The sequence below is a fragment of the Juglans regia genome, chromosome 16, assembly GCF_001411555.2.
Source record: "Juglans regia cultivar Chandler chromosome 16, Walnut 2.0, whole genome shotgun sequence".
Lineage (NCBI taxonomy): Eukaryota > Viridiplantae > Streptophyta > Magnoliopsida > Fagales > Juglandaceae > Juglans > Juglans regia.
Genome location: NC_049916.1, coordinates 18,953,821 through 18,975,511, shown reverse-complemented (window position 1 = coordinate 18,975,511; position 21,691 = coordinate 18,953,821). Strand labels below are relative to the sequence as shown.

The following is a 21,691-nucleotide window of genomic DNA, read 5'->3' as shown; positions in this document are numbered from 1 at the left end:
ATGCAATGGAGTTCTAATGGCAGAGCTCAAAGGCATCGTAGATTCATATGGTATTTATTGATTGGCCCGCATCCAACTAACCTAAATGAAGCATTTTCTCCTTAACGGTAACGTGTGTTCGTCGTCAACCGCTTCCTGACCACCACGACCTGTAACTGTCTCCATTCCTCAATTTCTAGCCCCTCCCCCCAAAGGTTTTGAGCAACTTCCTACGCGGTGTGCGTCAAACATTCAAACGGCGCCGTGTAAGCTAAAACTCTTCGCCAGGTCATGTTTGCACGCGCTAAGCGCGCGTCTCTCGTGAGAGGAACAAATTCACCCAAGGTAGCAGCCACGCGTGACGCGGCTTTTCTTTGATTTCTTAATCGTTCTTGTTGTTTCATCTTGTTGTGGGACTGTGACCAAAAATTGAAAGAAAGGCGAAAAGAACAAGCTGAGTGCGGGGGCAAAACTGGAAATAAAAGTCGAGATTGGAAAGGAGGCACCGTACGTAGCGTGGTCGAATGCGCTTACTCGTCTCTCTCCGCATCAACGCGTACAGCGAATCGCTTTGAAGGCCAATCGGGGAGGACGGCCTCGTCACCCGATCGGAGGAAGATGGGTGGATGGGATAGGGTTAGGGGGTCGAGATCCACGGCTAGATTGGGTGGCAATTCCTCGATGAACGAGCACGTTCAGTCGTCTCGGACGATTCGGCTCGGCCGGGTCACGCCCCAGGCGCCTGGTCATCGCACCATCTTCTGCAATGATCGCGAAGCCAATCAACCCGTCAGATTCACGGTTTGTTAACCCTTCCCCTTCCCCCCTTCCTCTTCCTCTTCCTTTTCCTCTTCCTCATACATACATGTAGACACTCGTTTTTATATGTGATTATGTCGGTGAAGAATTGACTTCGGCTGAAAATTATGTTTTGTTCTAAATTATTGGTCGTTACGACTCTAGCAAATCTTGATGCGGTATACGGTCCCTCTCACTTGTCGATGAGGCTTAAGTTGCATTTCCTCCGTATATGAAGGTTTTGGGCTTAGGCTCCATACAGGATTTTGAGTCTTGACAAAAGAAAATGCGAACAGGTTTTTTTTTTTTTTTTTTTAAATTTATCTTTTTTTGCAGATGACAGAGCACTGAATTTAATTCCTTCAATTGAAACGCTCCTTAGTTTCCCTGTTGAATTGGAAAGCTAACATACGCCATACTGTTACCATTATTGAAATGTTCCTTAGGATTTAGCCTCTAATAGTTTTTTTTCTTTTTTTTTGATCAATAAAAGATAGATATTATATATATGAATGAAAAAAGGTATAACCCTTGTACACAGGAAGTATACATGAGTACTCCTAAATACATTCTAAGAACGATAAATTAAAGACAAGAAATCATGAATATTGTCCCCATGCAAAACAATAGTGGAAAACCAACACATTAGTGTGTGGAGAAAAAAATTCTTCAACTCAGTCATTGTCCGTTCCGTATCTTCAAAGCACCTCGCATTCCTTTCCGTCCAAATACACCACATAATGCACAACGGAATCATCTTCCACACTGCTGCCACTTGTTGACAGCCTTGCAACTTTGTCCAACAACCCATCAAATCCACAACCCTCAAAGGCATAACCCAAGCAACATCAACCCTTTGAAAAATCTCATCCCACAACACTCTTGTTACCTCACAATGTAATAAGAGATGGTTCACGGATTCTCCATTCTTTTTACACATATAGCACCAATCCACCAATACACAACCTCTCTTCCTCAAGTTGTCCGTAGTCAATATCTTCCCAAGAGCAGCATTCCAAACAAAAAAAGCTACTTTAGAAGGCACACGAGCTCTCCAAATATTCTTCCAAGGGAACGGGGTATTATCAAGATGTGTAGTCAAGATGCTATAATACGCTTTGACTGTACATATCTTGTGATTATTAGACCTCCACTTCAAACTATCTCGTTGTGCCATAGGAATCTCCATGGAATATAATAAACTGAAAAAAACTGAGACACTAGGTAATTCCCAATCATGGAAATCCCTATTAAATAGAATATTCCACTGGTGCGTACCATGAGAAAATAACCTCACCTCCGCCACTGAGGCCTCCCTATTAGCTGCAATACGGTATAGAGCCGGAAAAACCCTTTCCAGTGCCTGTTCTCCACATCACACATCTCGCCAAAATCTGATTTGATTGCCCTCACCAACAACAAAACGAATTTTATTTGCAAAGCATGGCCACCCCTTCCTTATATACTTCCATAATCCCACACCATACCCCCTTCTCACTTCATTAGAGCACCACCCACCCAGCCCAATACCATATCTTGCATCAATAACATCCTTCCACAATGATCCCCCCTCCAAATGATATCTCCAAAGCCATTTTCCTAATAAAGCTTTATTAAAGGTTCTCAAGTTACACACACCCAACCCCCCATTCACAACTGAGCTACATACAGTCTTCCAACTCACCAAATGAAATTTTTTCTCCTCCCCCATGCCCCCTCATAAGAATGCCCTAAAGAGTTTCTCCATTCTGTTCACCACCCCTACAGGCATAGGAAACAGAGATAAAAAATAAGTGGGGAGGTTAGTGAGAGTACTCTTGATAAGAGTGAGGCGTCCCCCTTTTGACAAATACACTCGTTTCCAGCCAGCCAACCTATTCTCTATCTTCTCCACTACCCCATTCCATATAGCTCTATTCTTGAAAGTTGCTCCCAACGGAAGGCCCAAATATTTCATTGGGAGAGAAGAAACCTTACAATCCAGAAGACTTGCTAAAGTATAGATATTAGAAACCACACCCACAGGAACCATCTCAGACTTGCCTAGATTCACTTTTAGCCCTGACACTGCTTCAAAGCAGAGTAACAGTGCTCGTAGAATTTGGATCTGGCTTCTATTCGCTTCACAAAAAACTAACGTATCATCTGCAAAAAGAAGGTGTGAAATGATAGTAGGACCACTAGCACCGTTGCCCACCTGAAAGCCCGATAAAAACCCTTCCCCAACAACAGCCTGCAACATCCTACTTAAAGCCTCCATAACTATAACAAAAAGAAGAGGAGATAGAGGATCTCCCTGCCTCAGACCCCGCGAACTGTCAAAAAATCCAGCCGGTGTGCCATTAACCAAAACTGAGAATCGGGTGGTTGAAATACAATGACGCATCCATGAGATCCACCTATCCCCAAAACCACATCTCTCAAGTGAATATAAAAGAAACTCCCAGTTCACGTGATCATATGCCTTCTCCATATCAAGCTTGCACAGCACACCTGATCCTCCCTCCCGTAATCTATGGTCCAAGCACTCATTTGCAATGAGTACTGAGTCAAGAATTTGTCTCCCACGAATAAAGGCATTCTGAGACTTGGAGATAATTTGTTCCAACACCGGACTAAGCCTGTTAGCAAGAACCTTCGAGATAATCTTATAAACACTACTAACCAAGCTTATAGGCCGAAAGTCTTCAATAGTCACTGCCCCATGTTTCTTAGGGATGAGGGCAATAAAAGTCGCATTTAGGGATTTTTCAAACTTTTGAAGAGAATAAAATTCATTAAAGACCTGCATAACATCACCTTTCACAATGTCCCAACAGGTTTGAAAAAAACCTATTGAAAAACCATCCGGCCCCGGCGCTTTATCTTTAGCCATTCCAGATAAGACCTTATAAATCTCTTCTTCAACAAAAGGTCTCTCCAAAATACTCACACTCTGCAAGTCAATTGCCTCAAAGTTCAAGGCGTCAAGCTTCGGCCTCCAAGGAAACGATTCTGTGAGGAGAGTCTCATAGTAATGTACTATATGGTTTTCTAACTCGGGAGAAGAAGAAAACACCTCAGAACCTGATTGGAGTGACTCGATAACATTATTACGCCGATGTGAATTAGCCACTTTGTGAAAGAACTTCGTACACCTATCACCTTCTTTCAACCAAAGGGCTCTGGATTTTTGACGCCATGAAATTTCCTCTGACAACAAAACCCTCTCCAAATTTGTCATAACCATGCCTTTCCTCAATAACATCTCCTCTGAGTTATCTCCCAATAACTCTTTATCCTCCAACTCTTGCAATTCCTCCAACAGTTTAGCCTTCTGATTATCAGTGTGACCAAAAACCTCCAAGTTCCACTTCTTCAAATCTTGTTTCAATGCCTTCAACTTACTTGCAAGAATGTAACTTGGAGTACCAAGGAACTGATATGAATACCACCACGCACGCACCATCTCTACGAACCCATCCGTTGTTAGCCACATGTTTTCAAACTTGAAATACCGACTTCCCCTATGAATACCCCCACAATCTAAAATAATAGGAAAATGGTCAGAACTGACACGAGCTAGTCGTTTCTGACTAACTTCCGGATAATGAGCTTCCCATGCAGTAGATACAAGAAATCTATCCAATCTCGACCACACCCGCCCATTTGACCAAGTATATTCACCCCCTACCAGGGGGAGATCCATGAGATCAAGATCGAAGATGAACTCGCGAAATTCATCCATGGCCCTAGAATTCCGACAATGCCCTGAACGCTCACTAGGAAAGCGAATAGTATTAAAATCGCCCCCCATACACCACGGCACATCCCATAATGAGTATAGACCCGCCAGCTCCTCCCACAACTTTCTCCTATCCAAATCCACATTAGGGCCATATGAGCCTGCAAATGCCCATTCCCAACCATCCACCACATTTTTAAATCTAATCGCGACCGAGAATTCTCCGATACACTCCTCAATCGACTCAACAACTCTTTTGTCCCACATGAGTAACACTCCACCAGAGGCTCCCAAAGAAGCCAAATAAGTCCATCCCACATAAGAGCACCCCCATACACTTCGCACAATTTTCCTATCAATGTAACACATCTTTGTTTCTTGAAAACACACCACATCACCCTTCCACATCCGCAATAATGCTTTAATACGGAGACGTTTATTGCGATCATTAAGCCCCCGTACATTCCATGATATAATCTTAGGCTTCATAAGAAACTATATTGCCCCTCCCTTTCGATCTATCCCTTCCACCGCTCCCTTCTTTCACATCATAATTAATGGAACAAGTTAGCCTTTTAAGCTCCCTATCCCGCTTTGTGGCTGACTTCGAATGACTAGCCTCAATTGCTATAAGCAGCGCCTTGAATTGTTCTTCATAACCTCCAAAAGAAATCCCAATGACATCTTGAATCTCCTCTACCTTCTTAAACACCCAATTTGACGAACAACTCCCATAAGTAGAACTGGGAGGGAGTGTACACAACGGAGTAAGGATGACCCCCTCCTCACCTGTGCTGACGGGAGAAAATAAAGCTAGTTCTGAACCACACACTGAATCTAACTCCCCGCTGGAAGGAGCAAGACCCATCGGAGAACCTAGTTCTGAAAAACCATGTTCCGAATGCATTGGATTCACCACTGGGCCTCCATCCACCACACACGGCCTTTTCTGCATATTTTCCAGTGACAGCCCACAGGACAACGACGTGAAACCCACCAAATGCCCGTCCTCTGCCGCCGATACCTTCACAGGAGTAACATCTACTCCTTCGTCCACCACTTGCGGCTGAGACTGACTGTTCTCCAACAAAAACCCAGCTGACTGCGACGGGAAAACAGCCCTCGAAATGATCCGCTCCTCTGTAACCTCAGCGTCGTCCCCCTCTTCCCGTCGAAATGGCCCTAACGGCACACCATGGTGGTCGACCGCCACCGGCGGTTCTTTCTGTGACGGTGTGGGAGTCGGCGAGACGCTTATCGGCGCCGCCAGAGTTTGACTCGGGCCAAGGCCCGAAATCTCGGGCCTCGCCCGATTCCTCTGCATCCAGCGTTGTTTTGGGCCTACGGCCTGGCCCACACCAGAGCCCATACCTGGGCCCATCACAGGCTTCCCATTTCCAGCACGCAAGCCCAAGCCCAACCCATCTCCTTCACGGCCCATCCCATTCTGCAGCACCTCCTTCCCCTTAACACTGCGTTTCAACCAAACAATTTCATCCAATAATAACCCAATTTTTTCCTCCATATTATTCAGCACCCCTAGTATACTTTCCTCATTTGACCCCATCCATACGTTGCCAACTACCCCACGATTCTGCACGATCTCTGGACTTGTCACGGCTGGCACCACAGCACTCCCCTCTCTCGACTGCACCTTCTGTGCTTTAAGCGCCTCACTGTACGACCGTGCACCACCTGCTATTAACAATGAATCACCACCTTCATGCCTGGCCAGCTTCAAGCTTCCTTCCTGGAAAGCACTAAGTGCTCTGTTTCTCCCCTGCGAGACAGTGGAAGAGAAAGGAGGACTCAGCTCCTTCACTGTATCTCCAAAATATCTCCAACCTTCTCCCTTCCTTCCTTCCGGCACAACAATCATACCTCTTCTCTTGTCATGCCCAAATTCCGATATAACTATAAAACTGCCATAATAATTACTACCCCTCCTTACCATCAATACCATATTTCCTTTTCTACGAGTTCTCAGAAACTCTGCTGAACCCAGTGATGCTGCACATTCCTTCACCATGGAGCCCAACCATCCCATGGTTTCATGATCCAAAGAAATGTATTTCACCACACGACTACTTCTCTCTGTGATTCTCCACCACCTTTCATTCTCCTTTCTGAACTCAAAAACTTTATGATCAATAACAAACTCCCTGCACAGCCCCATCAAGACAAACCACTACGATAGACTGGACTCAACACTCCAAAGTCTCAAGAATCTGTTGCCATTATCACCCCAGTACCAGTACCAACAAACCAGAAAAAAGAAAAGAAAAAAAAACCAACGAAAGCTAGAAGTGTACGGAGAGAAAAAGGAGACTCAAAAGGAGGTTGAAGCACTTATGCTGAAATAGAAAAACTTCAACCCATGAACGTAATTATCAATCCCAAGAGAAACAAGTATACAAAGAAACAAACCTAAAGGATCAATGCACCAGAGATAATCGGATGAAGTGTCTCCGATTATAAGTAGTTTTTTATTTGATATTCTATTCTCAATCAAAACATCCATTTGGGGAGGCTTCACCAGGGTTGCTACATGGTCTACCAACAGTGTCTCCTGAAAAGAGGGTGCACTAAGGATGAACCAATAAGTACTTTGCTGACTAACTCACGCCAACAGCAGCACACAAGCCTCTATGGTTTGTCATCGTTCTGAAATTCAAATATTGTACATCAAAATCTTTTCAGAAATAGTTGGTTAGACAAAAAATGTCTCTTTGATGGGATAGTTTTTGTTTGTCTACTTTCCTTCAGCCACAACTGTTTCAGTTCCATCATTTAGCTAGGACAGCCGAGTGAATGAAGAGTTTCTGCCTATATTAAGCATTGTGCTTACAATAATCATAGCAAGAAATATAACTCTGCTGCCTTATGCCTTTGTGCTTTCTAATAAAATGTTAGTACTTATCAAAGAAAATACTTTTACTGTCTTGATATCAATTAATTCTTTACATGGATGAGTGTTTGTGATATCTAGCAATTAGGAATTTCTACACCTTTTTGACGTTATGATATACATGGCTTGCATCTGGTTACAATAAGTTTTCTTTGGTTTTGATTCTTATGGTCTCATTTTTGTCAGGGGAATTCTATATCAACTACGAAGTACAACTTCTTTACTTTTCTACCTAAAGGTCTATTTGAACAGGTAATCTTCAAGCATCCTGGCAAGAAAATGTGCATATATGGTCATATTGTTTAGTTTATCCCTTACCTGGGTGTTTGCTTATGATCGAAGGTGGCAGTTAGTGGGTGGTTATTTCTGAACCAACCTATGAATACAACTAGAGTTAAACATTAGGTGTTAAGCCAATACATCTATCTATGGGTTGCTTTGTGTTTGAGGGGTTAGCAGATGCAAATGGAGGTGCATAGAATTGATGAAGTCCATTTCTTTGGTGTCTTGGAAATGGGGAATCTTAATTATTGGAGATTTGAAATAATTTGACTTTCTGTTTTTGACTTGGACCTCTCATCCTTTTTCTTTTGTGATCATTTTTTTTTTCTGAGTGGAATAAAGATTATAACTTCTACATGCAAGTTAGTCAATAATGCATTTCTTTGATAGAAGTGTAAAACAATATGTCATTGTGGGAAAGCAGTTAAAAGGAGACCTATATTACTGTTATAGCGAGTGGGGTTGTATATCCTGGGTTTGTTCCAAAGGGTGTCTGAAGGTTCTTGCCTTAGTGAGATCCTTCGTCCTCGTAGAAAAAGGATACCCTTATAACAACACTAGCAGACTCCACATGATGATCATATATTGTTCAGTGTATATTTTAGCTGCTGTTTCAACACTTTCCATACATATTTGGGTGTGTGTGTGTGTGTGTTAGTAATCATGAGTCCCAAAAGCTAAAACTGTTAGAAAGTAGGCTCAAAATGCATATTAAGGTCACAAACACGTTAAAGCTGAAACATTAAGGTTAAAGCCCCACACTTCCATTTGTTAGCCTCTGGCAAAGCTGAACCCTTGGGCTTCCATGTACAAAATCTAAGAAATGAATAGAATGGGGTTTAAACCAAGGACCTTCTGGATAACTAGACTTAATCCTATATTAGTAACCATTAATACTGAAGGTTTAAGCTATTTGGAAAATGGCCAACAGTATATCAAACTTGCAAGTGCATGTCACTAATGGTTTGCACAGTTATCTATTTACCCAGTTGTTGAAAAATGCAATAAAAAGCCTAAAAGGGCACTTCACCTAGAACTATTATATTTTTTGAGAACCTTTTCTTGTCTTTGTGTATCCAAATCATGTAAATCTAGACAAATAGATTCTGGGGTAAACTAGATTAGGTTAATTTGAACTATGCAAGCTTCCATTGGTTCCACAACTGGTATATAGTGACTTTCTGGCTGAATGTTTGGAGTTAAATTATTAATTAATATTATTGGTATAGTTTTTGCTTACCGATCAAAAGAATTATATTACTGGTATCTCTGTACCAGTAATATTACATGAATGGGTTGGGGTTAGTTCATTGCTAGCCTCTGTTGATTTTTGTTTAATGTTCCTGATTTTTTTCCCTTACATTCTACAGTTCAGGCGGGTAGCTAATCTCTACTTTCTTACAATCTCAATTTTGTCAGCAACAAAAATCAGGTATGATATTCGCAGCTTACCTTCAACTTCTAAATTGGGTTGGCTTCCAGATATACCTGCATTTAAATCTTTGTAAAATAATTTTGTATAGTTACGAGTTTGATGTATTTGTGTGTATCCTACTAATCCTAGATAACATGTATATGCAATGTGAAAGCTATCCCTCTAGATCTTAACTCACTCAACATAGCTAAAGTTTAATTTCAGCTGGTGGTTTGGCTCTATGATTCCTTCATAGAGCTAATCTCAATGAGTTCCCAGGCTAAAAGTTATTGCTTTTTGGATTTGTATTGCTTGATGCTTTTGAACCATTTAACTCCATAATACTGAAATGGAAAATGTAACCACCTAGGAAATTGCTGGCACATCTGCTCTATAACCCTGAAATGACTAATCAATTTGAAACTTCCATAGAATCACATATAAAGCCTAGTTTCACCTAGCAAGTAGCCAATGTGGACTTAACACCCATAATGCCTTTCTAACTTTTTTTTTTTATTTTTTATTATTTGATACCTTTCTAATCCATCCACTCTATATGGATTATCCATATGGATTCTGGGATTGGGGTGTTACAAACTCTCCCTCTTAAATTCCTAACGCATTTGTTAGGCCATGACATGTAATGCTTCAGCATCATGTGTTGACCTTATTAGGTGGCTTTGATACCATATGTAAAGACTCAAGAAAAATGTTAGTCACATCTGCGCTGTAACCCCAAAAAGACTAGTGAATTTGAAACCTTTTTACAATCACTTATAAAGCTCAGTTTCACTTAGTACATAACCAATGTGAAACTTAGTACCCATGATTATCTTTATAACCTACCCAGTCTTTGTGGATTATCCATAACATACTGGGGTGTTACAGAAAATTGCATTTATTTCGTTATGTTGAACTTGCAGTTCAATAGCATTTTCGCAATATTTCTTAGCATTTAGTTCCTCAATTCTGAAACGGAAGATTGCATTTATTTCAATGTACTTCTGTTGCATATATTTGATATATTGTTTCTAGTGTCATTGAAAACTGTGCTTTCCTGATGGTTTCTTTATACTTATAAAAAAAGTATTTGGAGGTGACAAAATGCACGAGCCTTTGATAAGGATACTTCAATGGTACAGCTGGAAAAGAATGTTCTCAACCCCCTTTGTACATGGATGGCAGCTCATAATAGTTTGCTGTTTCTACCTTTTCATAATCTTTGAATTGGTACTTGTCAAAAAAATATTTTTGAATTTCTCATTTTCTTTTCTCCTGTATAGGGGTTCTCTTGTATAATTCCTGTGTACCAAGCTACTCTTGGGTGATTGTAAAATTATATAGAGTGATTTCTAAAATGTTGAATTGACCATATGTTTCTTTCATGCTCACTTTTACATAGCATTAGAACCGGTGATGCTATCATCAAGGGGAAGTGTTAAAATCGTTGTGAAGTGATTAAAATCACCCTTGCTCATCAGTTCAAACTTTCAGGATGTGATAATGTAATAATTATCATACTACATTCATGATTGCATCAGTTTACTTGTTGAGATTCATTCTCTTTCCACTTTCTTCTGTACCTTCATTTTGGCTTTGCCATCTTCTTTTTGTGGGGAACTGATGATTAAATTAGCATAAAATACCTATGCTAGTTTTTGATTTAGAGCTATCCTATTGATGCCTGATTTTGTTGTGAATACATGATGTATAGTAGTATTGTTTTGATTATGCAGTCCTGTGTCTCCAATAACAAATGTGGTCCCTTTGAGTCTGGTGCTCTTTGTCTCTCTTGTTAAAGAAGCTTTTGAGGATTGGGTGAGTACTGAACTTCTTCTTGCTTATTGTGGTGTTCTGTTTTCTTTATGAATTTATTTTTTGTTCGCTTGGGATCTTTTTCACAACAATTGTTGTCCCTTATGTGTTGGCCTGAAATTCCATCAATTAATTAGTTTGCATTGGAGCATAAATGTACAACGATTGCTTAATTATTTTTTGATCATCTTGCTTAATCATGTACAACAGAAGCGTTTTCAGAACGACATGGCGGTAAATAACAATCTTATAGATGTCTTGCAAGATCAAAGGTGGGAGCCTATACCTTGGAAAAAATTGCAGGTTGGAGACATTGTAAGGGTGAGTATTCTTCAGTTTGGTGTTTGCACAATGGGACTTGATGTGTTGTGTGTTGAGATTGAGTTTTGATGCTTCCAGAAACCCTGTAATCTCAGATTTTTCATATTTGAGAAAAACTGCACCAGTTACTTTGTGTTTCATCTCTGTGGACTATAGTGTCATTGCTAGTTTGCAAACCAAGTCAAAACTGCTTTCTATTTTCTTTCATTTTTTTTGTGGGTCAAGTGTAAAACTAGTGGGCTGCCCATGATTTCATTGTTGTTTTAGTGTTTAGTTTTACAAGGCTTATTATTAAGCACTCTTTACCTGTTGCCATTTCCTTATTGTATTTTGACTTTGTTCCCCGGTTCTGGCACTAGAAACTGATTTGAGTTTGTGGTGTATGCTTTTGGAAGATATGTTTTTTTTTTATAAGTAAAAATATTATATATATATATATATATAAATCAATAGGAGTAACTAAGTACACTGGATGTATACAAAAAAACACCTAGCCCATACAAGAGAGCCCCTGACCCAAAAATCCCATGAAACCTACCTAAAATACATCAAGCCCGAATTGGACACACCTCCCCAACCCCAACCTTAACCTCAACCCCAACCCCTTGTTTCCATAAAACTAATCCTCTACCGAACATCCCACAACGAGATCGTCTTCACAATGCCCTCTCTTTATTCTTCCCTCAACTTGAGTTACCTCCCTTAGCATCGTAGTTGATTGAACATAGAAGACGCTTTAACTCTCTGCTTTTCTTAAAATGTGATTTGGTTTCAAGTGCGTTACTCGCCTCAATCGCAGTGAATAGAACTTTAAATTGATCTTCATATTCTCCCCGTTCTCCATATGAAAGCCTCAGGATTTGCTGAAGTCCGTTAACTTTATTCAGAACCCAATCTGATGGTGAACCTGCTATATCGTTTAACGAAGGGATAGAAACTAAGGGAACGACATTATCTCCAGCCACCGTACCCAACTGCACTCCTGATTCCAAACCTTCCCCCACATGAGGCACCAACGACAAACTGCTGGTGTCTAATGTTTCTGCCACCATTACAAGTTCCTCCCCTCCACCAACATTGTTTGACTTTGCACCACCCCCCAACGATCCTTGTCATGTCGCTTTGTCTTGCGCTACTGTTCCCTCCGTAGCATAGGAAGGGGAAGCACTACCTTTTGTAACTCCGTTTGCATCTTCCAAAAGAGGTTTGACTGTTTCTTCCCAAATATTTGAGACCCTGGAGGATCCCCTGACTTCAACTAAGGATAAATCCTGGATAGAAGTACCAACCCCATCTGCATATGGTGATGGAGGTCCTACAACTCCCTCAGGGGGCATAATGACACTGACATGGACAAAGATGCCAGCGTCCAACGACCCTATTTGTGACGGCATTGAAACTCCATTTGCCGGCACACTTGTGGCCTTCAAACCAGTGTTTTAAATTTCGTACCGTATCGGCCGGTACGGCAGAAATTTTTCGTTTCGGCCGTTTGGCCGGTACAAGTACTATTTTTGTTCCGTACCGGCTAAAATCCCGGTCGGTACCGGACTAAATTTCAGCCTGTACCGACCTATATTTCGGCCGGTACTGGCCGATATTTCGGCCTGTGTTTTTTTTTTTTTTTCGTTTTTTCAAACTATAAATTTATTTTTTAACCCCTAATTCAGACTAGACTATTTATAATTTTTATATATATGTATTTATATATAATTTATTTATATATAGACTATTATTTTGTAATATAATTTTTATATATATAATTTATTTATATATCGACTATCCCGAAACGTTATCCCGAAACGCTATCTCGAAACGGTACCGGTATCGAAATATTTCATTCCAGTGCCTTGATCGGTACGACGTCTGGTACGGTATTCAAAACATTGCTTCAAACCCGAAGGATCTACCCCTTGCCCTCCCTCATCCATGCTCGGCCCACCTCCAAAACCCGCGACTAAGTCCAGCCCCTTATCCACTTTAATCATCAGATCTCTCACATACTCCATAACTCCTTTCAATTGAGCTTTGACATTCCCACAAGACCCCCTCCACCTCTCCCAATGTCACCTGACGGCTTTTGTCTCCTACAAGTGCCTTACTCTTTCCTTCTGCCGCTAAGCTGTTCTTGACCGAACTACCCGCCAATGACCTCAACATCGCAGCGTACGAATCACCTTTGACTGAGGACGGCCTTCCCACTGTTTTTCCAAACTCCCCAATAATACTTCGAATGGACTGCAGAAAGCCTTTCCATCCAATGCCATTAGCGCCCTCTGGAATCACCAACAATCCTTTCCTCCTTCCATTCCAAAATTCTGAGAGTTGCAGAAAGCTGCCCCTTGTGTTAGCTTGATGTTGAATGATAAAAACTCCATTACCCATCCTTAACTCTATGAAGAAACCTTCATAATAGATAAGTTCTAAACAATCCTCAATCCCCTTAGCCACCCACGAAGCTGTCATCCCTCCTAGACACATGAACTTAGCTATCCTTTTGCTATGTTCAGAAATACAAAAAATTATTTCTTCCCTCTTTTGTAAAACAAAAGTTTTTTATTCCACTTTCAACCACCTCTCACATTCCAACTGAGACGAGTCCACATCGCGCGTCGTCATTGTAAAATCCCTTTGTGTCCATTGATCCCTATTGCTCCAACTTCATCTTCTTAAAGTAAAACAACAGAGCTTCATCTAGGTCCATTTTTGCGAAAAAACCCAGTCGTCGGAGAGGGCGTTAACGCCAGATGGCCCTCAGCAGCGTTGTCGGGGCCCATCGACCTTATCTGTGCTGGCGGTGAGGGGTCACTCACCGTTCTAGAGTGGGAGAGGGTGGTGACGTTTATTTAGGGAGACAGACAAATCTGGTTTCGGCGACAGAGGCAGACGATGGAGAGACGGAGACGGAGACAGAGACGGACACCGGAGACAGAGGCAGAGACAGGGACAGACGGCACATAAGTACTACATAGACGACGGAAATTGAGACAGAAGCTGCGAAATCCAGTTGCCGGAGGGAGGACCGACATCGGCTGGCCCTCAACGGCAGTGCCAGGGCTAGTCAACCAAGTCTGTTGCGGTGGTGAGATGCCACATGCCGGCTAGGGTGGGGGAGGGGTGGCGGCGGGTCTGGGTGTTTAGGGTTCTCTCTCTCGCTTTTACTGTTTTCTTGGAAAATCCCCAGCAACTTCTATTACTATGTTTAACTGTTTCCGACTTTTGGAAGATATGTGCTTTTACTTGGTAGGTTCTTTGGGAATATTATGTTTGGAATTTATGTTTGGATATAAGACTGATGTACTGTGATTACTGAAATATGTCCCCCTTTGAGAGGTTGCCATTTAGGGGGAAGAGGTCTCTGCCTTTGTGGTTGCTCCCTAAGCACTCCAGTTCAGCTGAAGAGCCCCTCCTTTCTTGGGGTTGGAGGGTGGGGGTGGTGATGGTGGATTGAGGTGACAATGGAGAGCAGCTCTAGTCTTTTGATTAGCTGGTTGTTGGAATTTGAAAGTGTTGAAGGCTTGGTGCAGACTTGAAGTTGTGCAATTGAACACTTTCCATGAATTTGTTTTTAATAAAAAACTGACTTATATATGGTTTATGTATTTTCCTTTGCTTTCTAGCATTATAACTTTTTTTAAATAAAAAATTTGTTCGAATGCTCTTTTTTCTTTTTTTTTACACTATTGATGTTATCATTCTTAGTATTATGATAAATGTTTTCCTTTGGCAATGGCAAGAATTAAATTGGATGCTAAAATACAATGCTGGATTTGCTTGGGTGTAGGTTAAGCAGGACGGATTCTTTCCTGCGGACCTGCTTTTTCTCGCTGGTACAAACCCAGATGGTGTCTGCTATACTGAGGTTTTCTTAATATTCTTCCCATTATCTTATCGTCTTTGTTGTTGCTCTTATTATCATTGTTATGATTATGATTATGATGCTTTTGTAGAAGAATGAAGAGCTTTTGGTTGTTGTGATTTGCAAATCAATGACTTCATATTTCTTTTTTCTCATTTTGTTTTTTGCTTGGTTGTAGACTGCAAATTTGGATGGGGAAACAAATTTGAAAATTAGAAAGGCACTGGAGAGGACATGGGATTATTTGACTCCCGAGAAGGCATCTGAATTTAAAGGTTTAGCATTTTTCACTTGTTTGTCTATATTATTGTATTATTGTTGATCATGATGCTTGTACTGTCATTTGCTTGTGCACCCCGGGATTAGTCGGGACGCTGTTCCAATAAAATAAAAAAATTCAAATTCATATAAAATTTGACCAGCACTTGTAGAAACTAGAAATTACTAAAATGGTAGGACTTTAATCAAATATGAGATGGGGACAACCTTATGCAATTTGATAATTCCCTATCACAGTTATGCAAGGAAATAACTAGAAACCGTAAGGCTAACCCCGACGTCACCCTTCACCTAAGGCACTGACCGACGCCACCCTTCACCTAAGACACCCCACCATCACCACAGACAAGGCCGACGGACTCCGGTGTCTCTGCTGAGGGCACTTTCGGCATCGATCCTCCCTCCGGCGACCTGGAATTTCTCAAATTTCTCGGAGACGTTGAGGAGATTTCTCGGAGGCATCGTCGACCGTCGTACCTGTGCCTCCCTGACACAAACGAGACCGACGGACTCCTGCCACTCCTCTGAGGGCACTCCGACGTCGGTCCTCCCTCCGGTGACGAGATTTAGAATTGTCAAGATCTCTCAGATTTAGAATCGTCAAGGAGATCTCTCGGACCATTGTTCGTCGGATTTGTGCCTCCACCACCATAGACAATACCGTTGGGCTTATGTGACTCCTTTGAGGGCACTCCGGCGTCGGTCCTCCCTCCGACGATTAGATTTTCTCAGGAAACCACTCCTTTGATTTCGCTTGCACAAACCTACTTCAGATTTGCATGTTTTGGGAGATGATGCCGGAGATGAAGAAGTGAGAGGAAGCTTGATGTTTTGGGAGATGATGCTGTGATTTGGGACCAGAGGATGATGACGCGCGAAGCGGATTCGTTTCAGATGGAAGGTGAGAGGTGGTTGGTTGAACGTGGAATAAAATACTTTCGTTTTTTCGAAAGAGGGAGGAAATAGCTTTCGCATCTCTGAGCGTAGTAAAATGATAGCTAAGTTCATGTGCCTATGTGGGACGACAACTTCATTGGTTGGTAAAGGGATAGAGGATTGTTTAGAACTCATCTGTCATGATGGATTCTTCAAGGAGTTAAGGATGGGTAATGGAGTTCTCATCATTCGACATCATATTAATGCAAAAGGCAGTGTTTTGCAACTTTCAGAATTCCGAAATGGGAGGAGAGGTTTGTTGGTGATCCCTGAAGGCGCAAATGCCATCGAATGGAAATGTTTTCTGAATTCCATTCAAAGCGTCACTGAGTCCAAAGCCGCTGTTCTGAAGCATGCAAACAAAGGGGGAGTTTGTTGATGGAAAGACAGTGGGAAGGCCTTCCTCGGTCAAAGGTGCCTTGTATGCCTCGGTATTGAGGTCACCGGTGGGTACTACAGTCGAGAATAGCTCCGTGGCAGAAGGAAATGGTAAGACACTTTCAGGAGACAAAGGCTGTTGGGTGAAATTGGGAGAAGTTGAGGGTAAGCACCATCTGATGCAGGGTGGAATGGTTGCCTCGATCGAGTGTTTGAGTGTGGGAGAAGTGGAGGGGGTCTTGTGCTGTTAAAGCTCAATTGACGAGAGTTATGGAGCATGTGAGAGATCCTATGATTAATGTGGATAAGGGGTTGGACCTGGTCATGAGTTTGGGTGGCGGGTTGAAAACGGGTGAGGGAGGTGGGAGGTAGATCCTACAGTTTTGAAGGCCTCAAGTGTGCGGCAAAGGGTACTTCGACGCTGTTACAGATAGGGTCATTGGACGCCGACATCACTGTTCACGCTAGTTTGCTGTTTGACTGTCCTCAGTCACCAGTTGCAATTGGGGTTGGTACCTTTTTCTAGGGTTCACTTTCAGTTGGGGGTCCTTCCAGGGTTTCGAGTACTTTGGAAGAAGCAGACGAGCTTCTTTCAGAAGATGAAAATAGGATAACAGAAGGTAGTGCTCCCCCTGCCTGTTCTATGCCTCCTGAGGGAGTAGTAAAGTTTGACAAAGTGGCACAGAAAGGGTTGTCGGGGGTGGAGCACCTACAAGCAATGTTCTCGTTGATGAAACAACGACACCTATGCCGGACGTGAAGGAATCTCTAATGGTGACAACAACAATGGACAACAACAATGGACAACAACAATATAGCTGTTGAAGTGGTTCGGGATTTGAATGCAGGATACTGCGGGGAGGAAATTATGGGTTTATCGTTGGTGTCTTGTGAGGAGGAACGTCTAGGGTTGGGAGAGCAATTGGGGACTTTTTCTGGAGATAATGTTGTTCCCTTGGTTTCTCTTCCTTCGACAAACAACATAGCGGGTTCACCATCAGATTGATTTTTGCATAAGCTTAACGAGATTTAGCATATTGTGGGGCTTTCATATGGAGGATGTGAAGACCAATTTAAATCACTATTCATTGTGATAGAGGCGGGCCACTCGCTTGAAACCAAATTAAGTTTTAAGAAAAACAAGGAGTTAAAGCATCTTTCTTGAGCAATCAACTACGACGCTAAGAGAGGTAGCTCAAGTCGAGGGAAGACTAAAGGGAGGGCATTATGAAGACGTCTTCGTAGAAGGAGTTTCAGGTGGAGTATTAGGGTTGGGTGTTGGGGAGACATGTTCTATTCCAATTCGGGCTTGATGTATTTTGGATAGATTTCTAATTTTCATGGGCTTTTTGGGTCATCCGGGGTTAGCTAGTATGGGCTAGGTGTTTCTTGTATACGTCCAGTGCACTTGGTTACTTCTATTGATATATATAATATTTTTACTTTTAAAAAAAAGGATGAGATGAGATGAGATGATCTGTGATTAATAGTGAAATGGTTTGAGTTAAGATGTTTATGAGATTTTGGGAAAAGAGAGAAAAAGTTGAATAAAAATATGATAAAGTTAAAATCTTGTTAGAATATAATTGTTTAATATAATTTTGTTTTGGGATTTGAAAAAATTTGTATTGTTTTTTGTGTTTTGTTTGGAAGTTTGAGAAAGTTGTAATGATTAGGTAATGATTAGATGAAAAAGTTGAAGATTTAAAATTAAAAAGTGTTTGTGTTTGTGCTGTTTGGATATTGAGATGAGATGGGATGAGATGAGAGTATCTTGCTATCCAAACCAGGCCTTAGTGTTGCAGTGCACTACTGTTATTACATCCATTTATAGACCACCGGACATTAAATTGTAACTTTTTGTGTTTAGTCAGGCTGAGCTTGAGATAATTGAGTTCCAATCAGTCAAGTCCGTTAGGGGCTGAATCTTGGCCCAAGCTTTTGGGTCCAAATCCATATCTTTCTTGTTTCAATTTATGACAAGCTCCTTTTTCCAGGGTATTTCCCTATGTAGTTTTCTTGGGTACTTGGGTCCGACCGCCTTTTTTTGGTTCTTTTTAATAGATTTCATTAATGAAAAAAGCGAAAGGAAAAATGGAGAGTACTTTTAGAATGATTTCTTTGTTTATTGCAGGTGAAGTGCAGTGTGAGCAGCCAAACAATTCATTATACACTTTCACTGGCAATCTTATAGTTCAGAAGCAAACATTGCCTCTCACTCCAAACCAAATTATGTTACGAGTATGATATGATTTTTCTTCCTTGCAACATTGGGTTGTTTTTTTTTTCAGCTTTATGTTTTAGTAGCTCAGTCTTTGCCATTTAATATGTTCTTCCTGCCCTTATCTGCTAGGAATAGGTTATATAACTTTTATACAAGACTGCTATGTTGCACTTGAATGTTCTGTTGATCTTGGTGGTTTGTTTGAAATGCTTTCTTTGTAGGCCTGGCATTGTACCGGTTTAAATATTATCCTAATGATCGGAATCATGTTACCCATTTTTATTATAGTTATATCTGACGAATGAATGGTTTCACTTGGAATGTGGTTCTTCTATGACCTGTGTGGATTCTTTTGTGGGAGAACAAATGCATATGTACAATGTAGAGTTGCTTATTTCTGGGAAAAAATTTTAGTCATGCTCCAAGTGGTTGAACACTATGGCAACACCCACATTTTCTCTTTTATTGGGTTTGTTAGATATTTAAATTAAAATTTATAGTTTTGGGGGAAGCTTGTGTAGGCTTTGTATCTACACAAGTGTTTTATTTCATTAATAAAATCTTTATAGATATAAAAAAGAGTCCCTTTTTTATGCTCATAATCTTAATATCATTTGGTCATTGTTGATTTTGAAATTTGCTCTCCATAGGTGGAACATATCTGACTTTTACTCGTTGGTATTACTGGTGTTTTCAGGGGTGCAGTCTCAGGAATACGGAATATATAGTTGGGGCTGTTATTTTTACTGGACATGAAACAAAGGTTTGATATCACGAATTACACTGACATAAACAACAACTATTTGCTCTCTTACTACTACCTCCGTTCTTTGATGTGTGTGGTATCTGCCCCATTGGGTCATTTATCTCTACTGTCTATTGATTAATGTAAGTTCATTTTAATGGATGTCTGAATTTAATGGCAGGTCATGATGAATGCCATGAATGTTCCTTCCAAAAGAAGTACATTTGAGAGAAAACTCGACAAACTTATCCTTACACTTTTTGGTGTTCTATTTACAATGTGTCTGATTGGAGCTATAGGCAGGTTTGACATATAGGAATTTGCTAGTCTGTACATGTTTGTGGATATTTTAATAGTGGCAATCAATTTTTTTTTTTTAAAATAATTTATAGGTGCAATTATTCACATTAGTGAGTTTTTGGCTTCTTGAAACTCTGCAGTGGTGTATTCATAGACCGCAAGTACTATTACTTAGCTCTGACTAAAAGTGTGGACGATCAGTTTAACCCCGACAACCGATTCTTGGTATTTATGCTTGTTATGTTGATTTGAATGCTATAGAATGAGAGAAAAGTTACTTATCAAAAAAAGAATGAGAGAAAAGTTGCATGGTTTTTTCCTTAACATTTTGTCAGTTGATTCTACTTATTGGTTTTTCAGGTTGCCCTTCTTACAATGTTTACCCTGATTACTTTGTACTCCTCAATTATCCCGATTTCTCTTTATGTTTCCATTGAGGTAGGTTCCTTAGTCTGTTATAATCTGTGTCTTAGCAATATGTGGGGTTGTTTAAGGATAACTCCTTAACGATTTTGTAATTACTATTTCAGATGGTTAAATTTATTCAGTCCACCCAATTTATCAACAAGGACTTACATATGTACCATACTGAAACCAACACCCCAGCACTGGCTCGGACTTCCAATTTGAATGAGGAACTTGGACAGGTAAATTACTCCCATACTGATTCTTGAGTGAGTCACAACAAGTGGTCTTTATTATTTTTGCTAAATAAAAGAAAATTTGGTTATGATAAGTGAGATATTGTTGGTGTTGTCATCATCACCTTCAGTATATGAACAGTTAAATCTATTAGTGTTTGCGGAAGCATCTCTTTATCTGCTACGTTGTTAATATAGTTGATCAATAGTGGTGGTTTACACTTTACAGTGTGAATTATGTTGTTCTACTCATCCAAAAAGAGTTCTACTGTTCTAAACTGCTGCTGTAATCAGGTGGAATATATATTTTCTGACAAAACTGGAACTTTAACAAGAAATTTGATGGAGTTCTTTAAGTGTTCAATCGGAGGGGAGGTGTATGGCACTGGTGTCACTGAAATAGAGAAGGGAATAGCACAGCGTAACGGCTTAAAAGTGGAGGTATACATTGCTGTCATCTTATGGAGACTGACGATTTCTGTTTAAACAGAAGATAACTTTGATGTCATTAAATTGTTACAGGAGCCGAACTCAGACAATGCAATCCACGAGAAGGGCTTTAATTTTGATGATTCTAGGCTTATGCGGGGAGCTTGGAGAAATGAGCCCAACCCTGATGTTTGCAAGGTATATATTGTTCTGAGTGGGAACTGGATGCAGGATTGTTTCCATATATTAAACACGAACTGAATATGACGTTGAACATTAGCTCTGATATCAAAATTGGTATAGGACTAAGTTCTGATGCCAAATTACTTATAAAAAAAAAAAGTTCTGATGCCAAACTAGTGCAAACTGATATAGGACAAGAAACCTAATACCAAATTAATGTGGGATAAACGGTTATGATACTAGAATCTGATATAGAATGTAGCTTGAACATTTGTACAGTACCGTGATCAGTACTATTGTGAACACTAACATTGTGAGTAATATTGCAGTTATTATAGCACGGTGAACAGTCTTTTTGGATTTTTGTTTGCAAGCCTTTTTTGGAGCATGAGTGTTTTAGGAGGTTTGTTTTAGGCTCCGTTTGGGTAACTACTATTCATTATTTTATCATTACTTTTCACCTACTTTTCAGTACT

At 40.7% G+C, this 21,691-nt stretch overlaps 1 protein-coding gene across 1 annotated transcript in view; it reads left to right on the top strand.

Annotated features, from left to right (window-relative positions):
• Positions 1 to 383: 383 nt before the first annotated feature.
• LOC108989806 (phospholipid-transporting ATPase 3) overlaps positions 384 to 21,691 on the top strand; it is a 39,609-nt gene continuing 18,301 nt past the window's right edge. Inside the window, exons 1-15 of the mRNA XM_018963550.2 lie at positions 384 to 780; positions 7,596 to 7,661; positions 9,062 to 9,123; positions 10,842 to 10,923; positions 11,131 to 11,241; positions 15,026 to 15,103; positions 15,279 to 15,375; positions 18,828 to 18,934; positions 19,615 to 19,680; positions 19,844 to 19,965; positions 20,103 to 20,187; positions 20,323 to 20,400; positions 20,493 to 20,609; positions 20,898 to 21,044; positions 21,126 to 21,230. Of these exons, the coding sequence (XP_018819095.1) occupies positions 598 to 780; positions 7,596 to 7,661; positions 9,062 to 9,123; positions 10,842 to 10,923; positions 11,131 to 11,241; positions 15,026 to 15,103; positions 15,279 to 15,375; positions 18,828 to 18,934; positions 19,615 to 19,680; positions 19,844 to 19,965; positions 20,103 to 20,187; positions 20,323 to 20,400; positions 20,493 to 20,609; positions 20,898 to 21,044; positions 21,126 to 21,230 (1,506 nt within the window). The 5' untranslated portion in view covers positions 384 to 597. The remainder of the gene's footprint in view (positions 781 to 7,595; positions 7,662 to 9,061; positions 9,124 to 10,841; positions 10,924 to 11,130; positions 11,242 to 15,025; positions 15,104 to 15,278; positions 15,376 to 18,827; positions 18,935 to 19,614; positions 19,681 to 19,843; positions 19,966 to 20,102; positions 20,188 to 20,322; positions 20,401 to 20,492; positions 20,610 to 20,897; positions 21,045 to 21,125; positions 21,231 to 21,691) is intronic.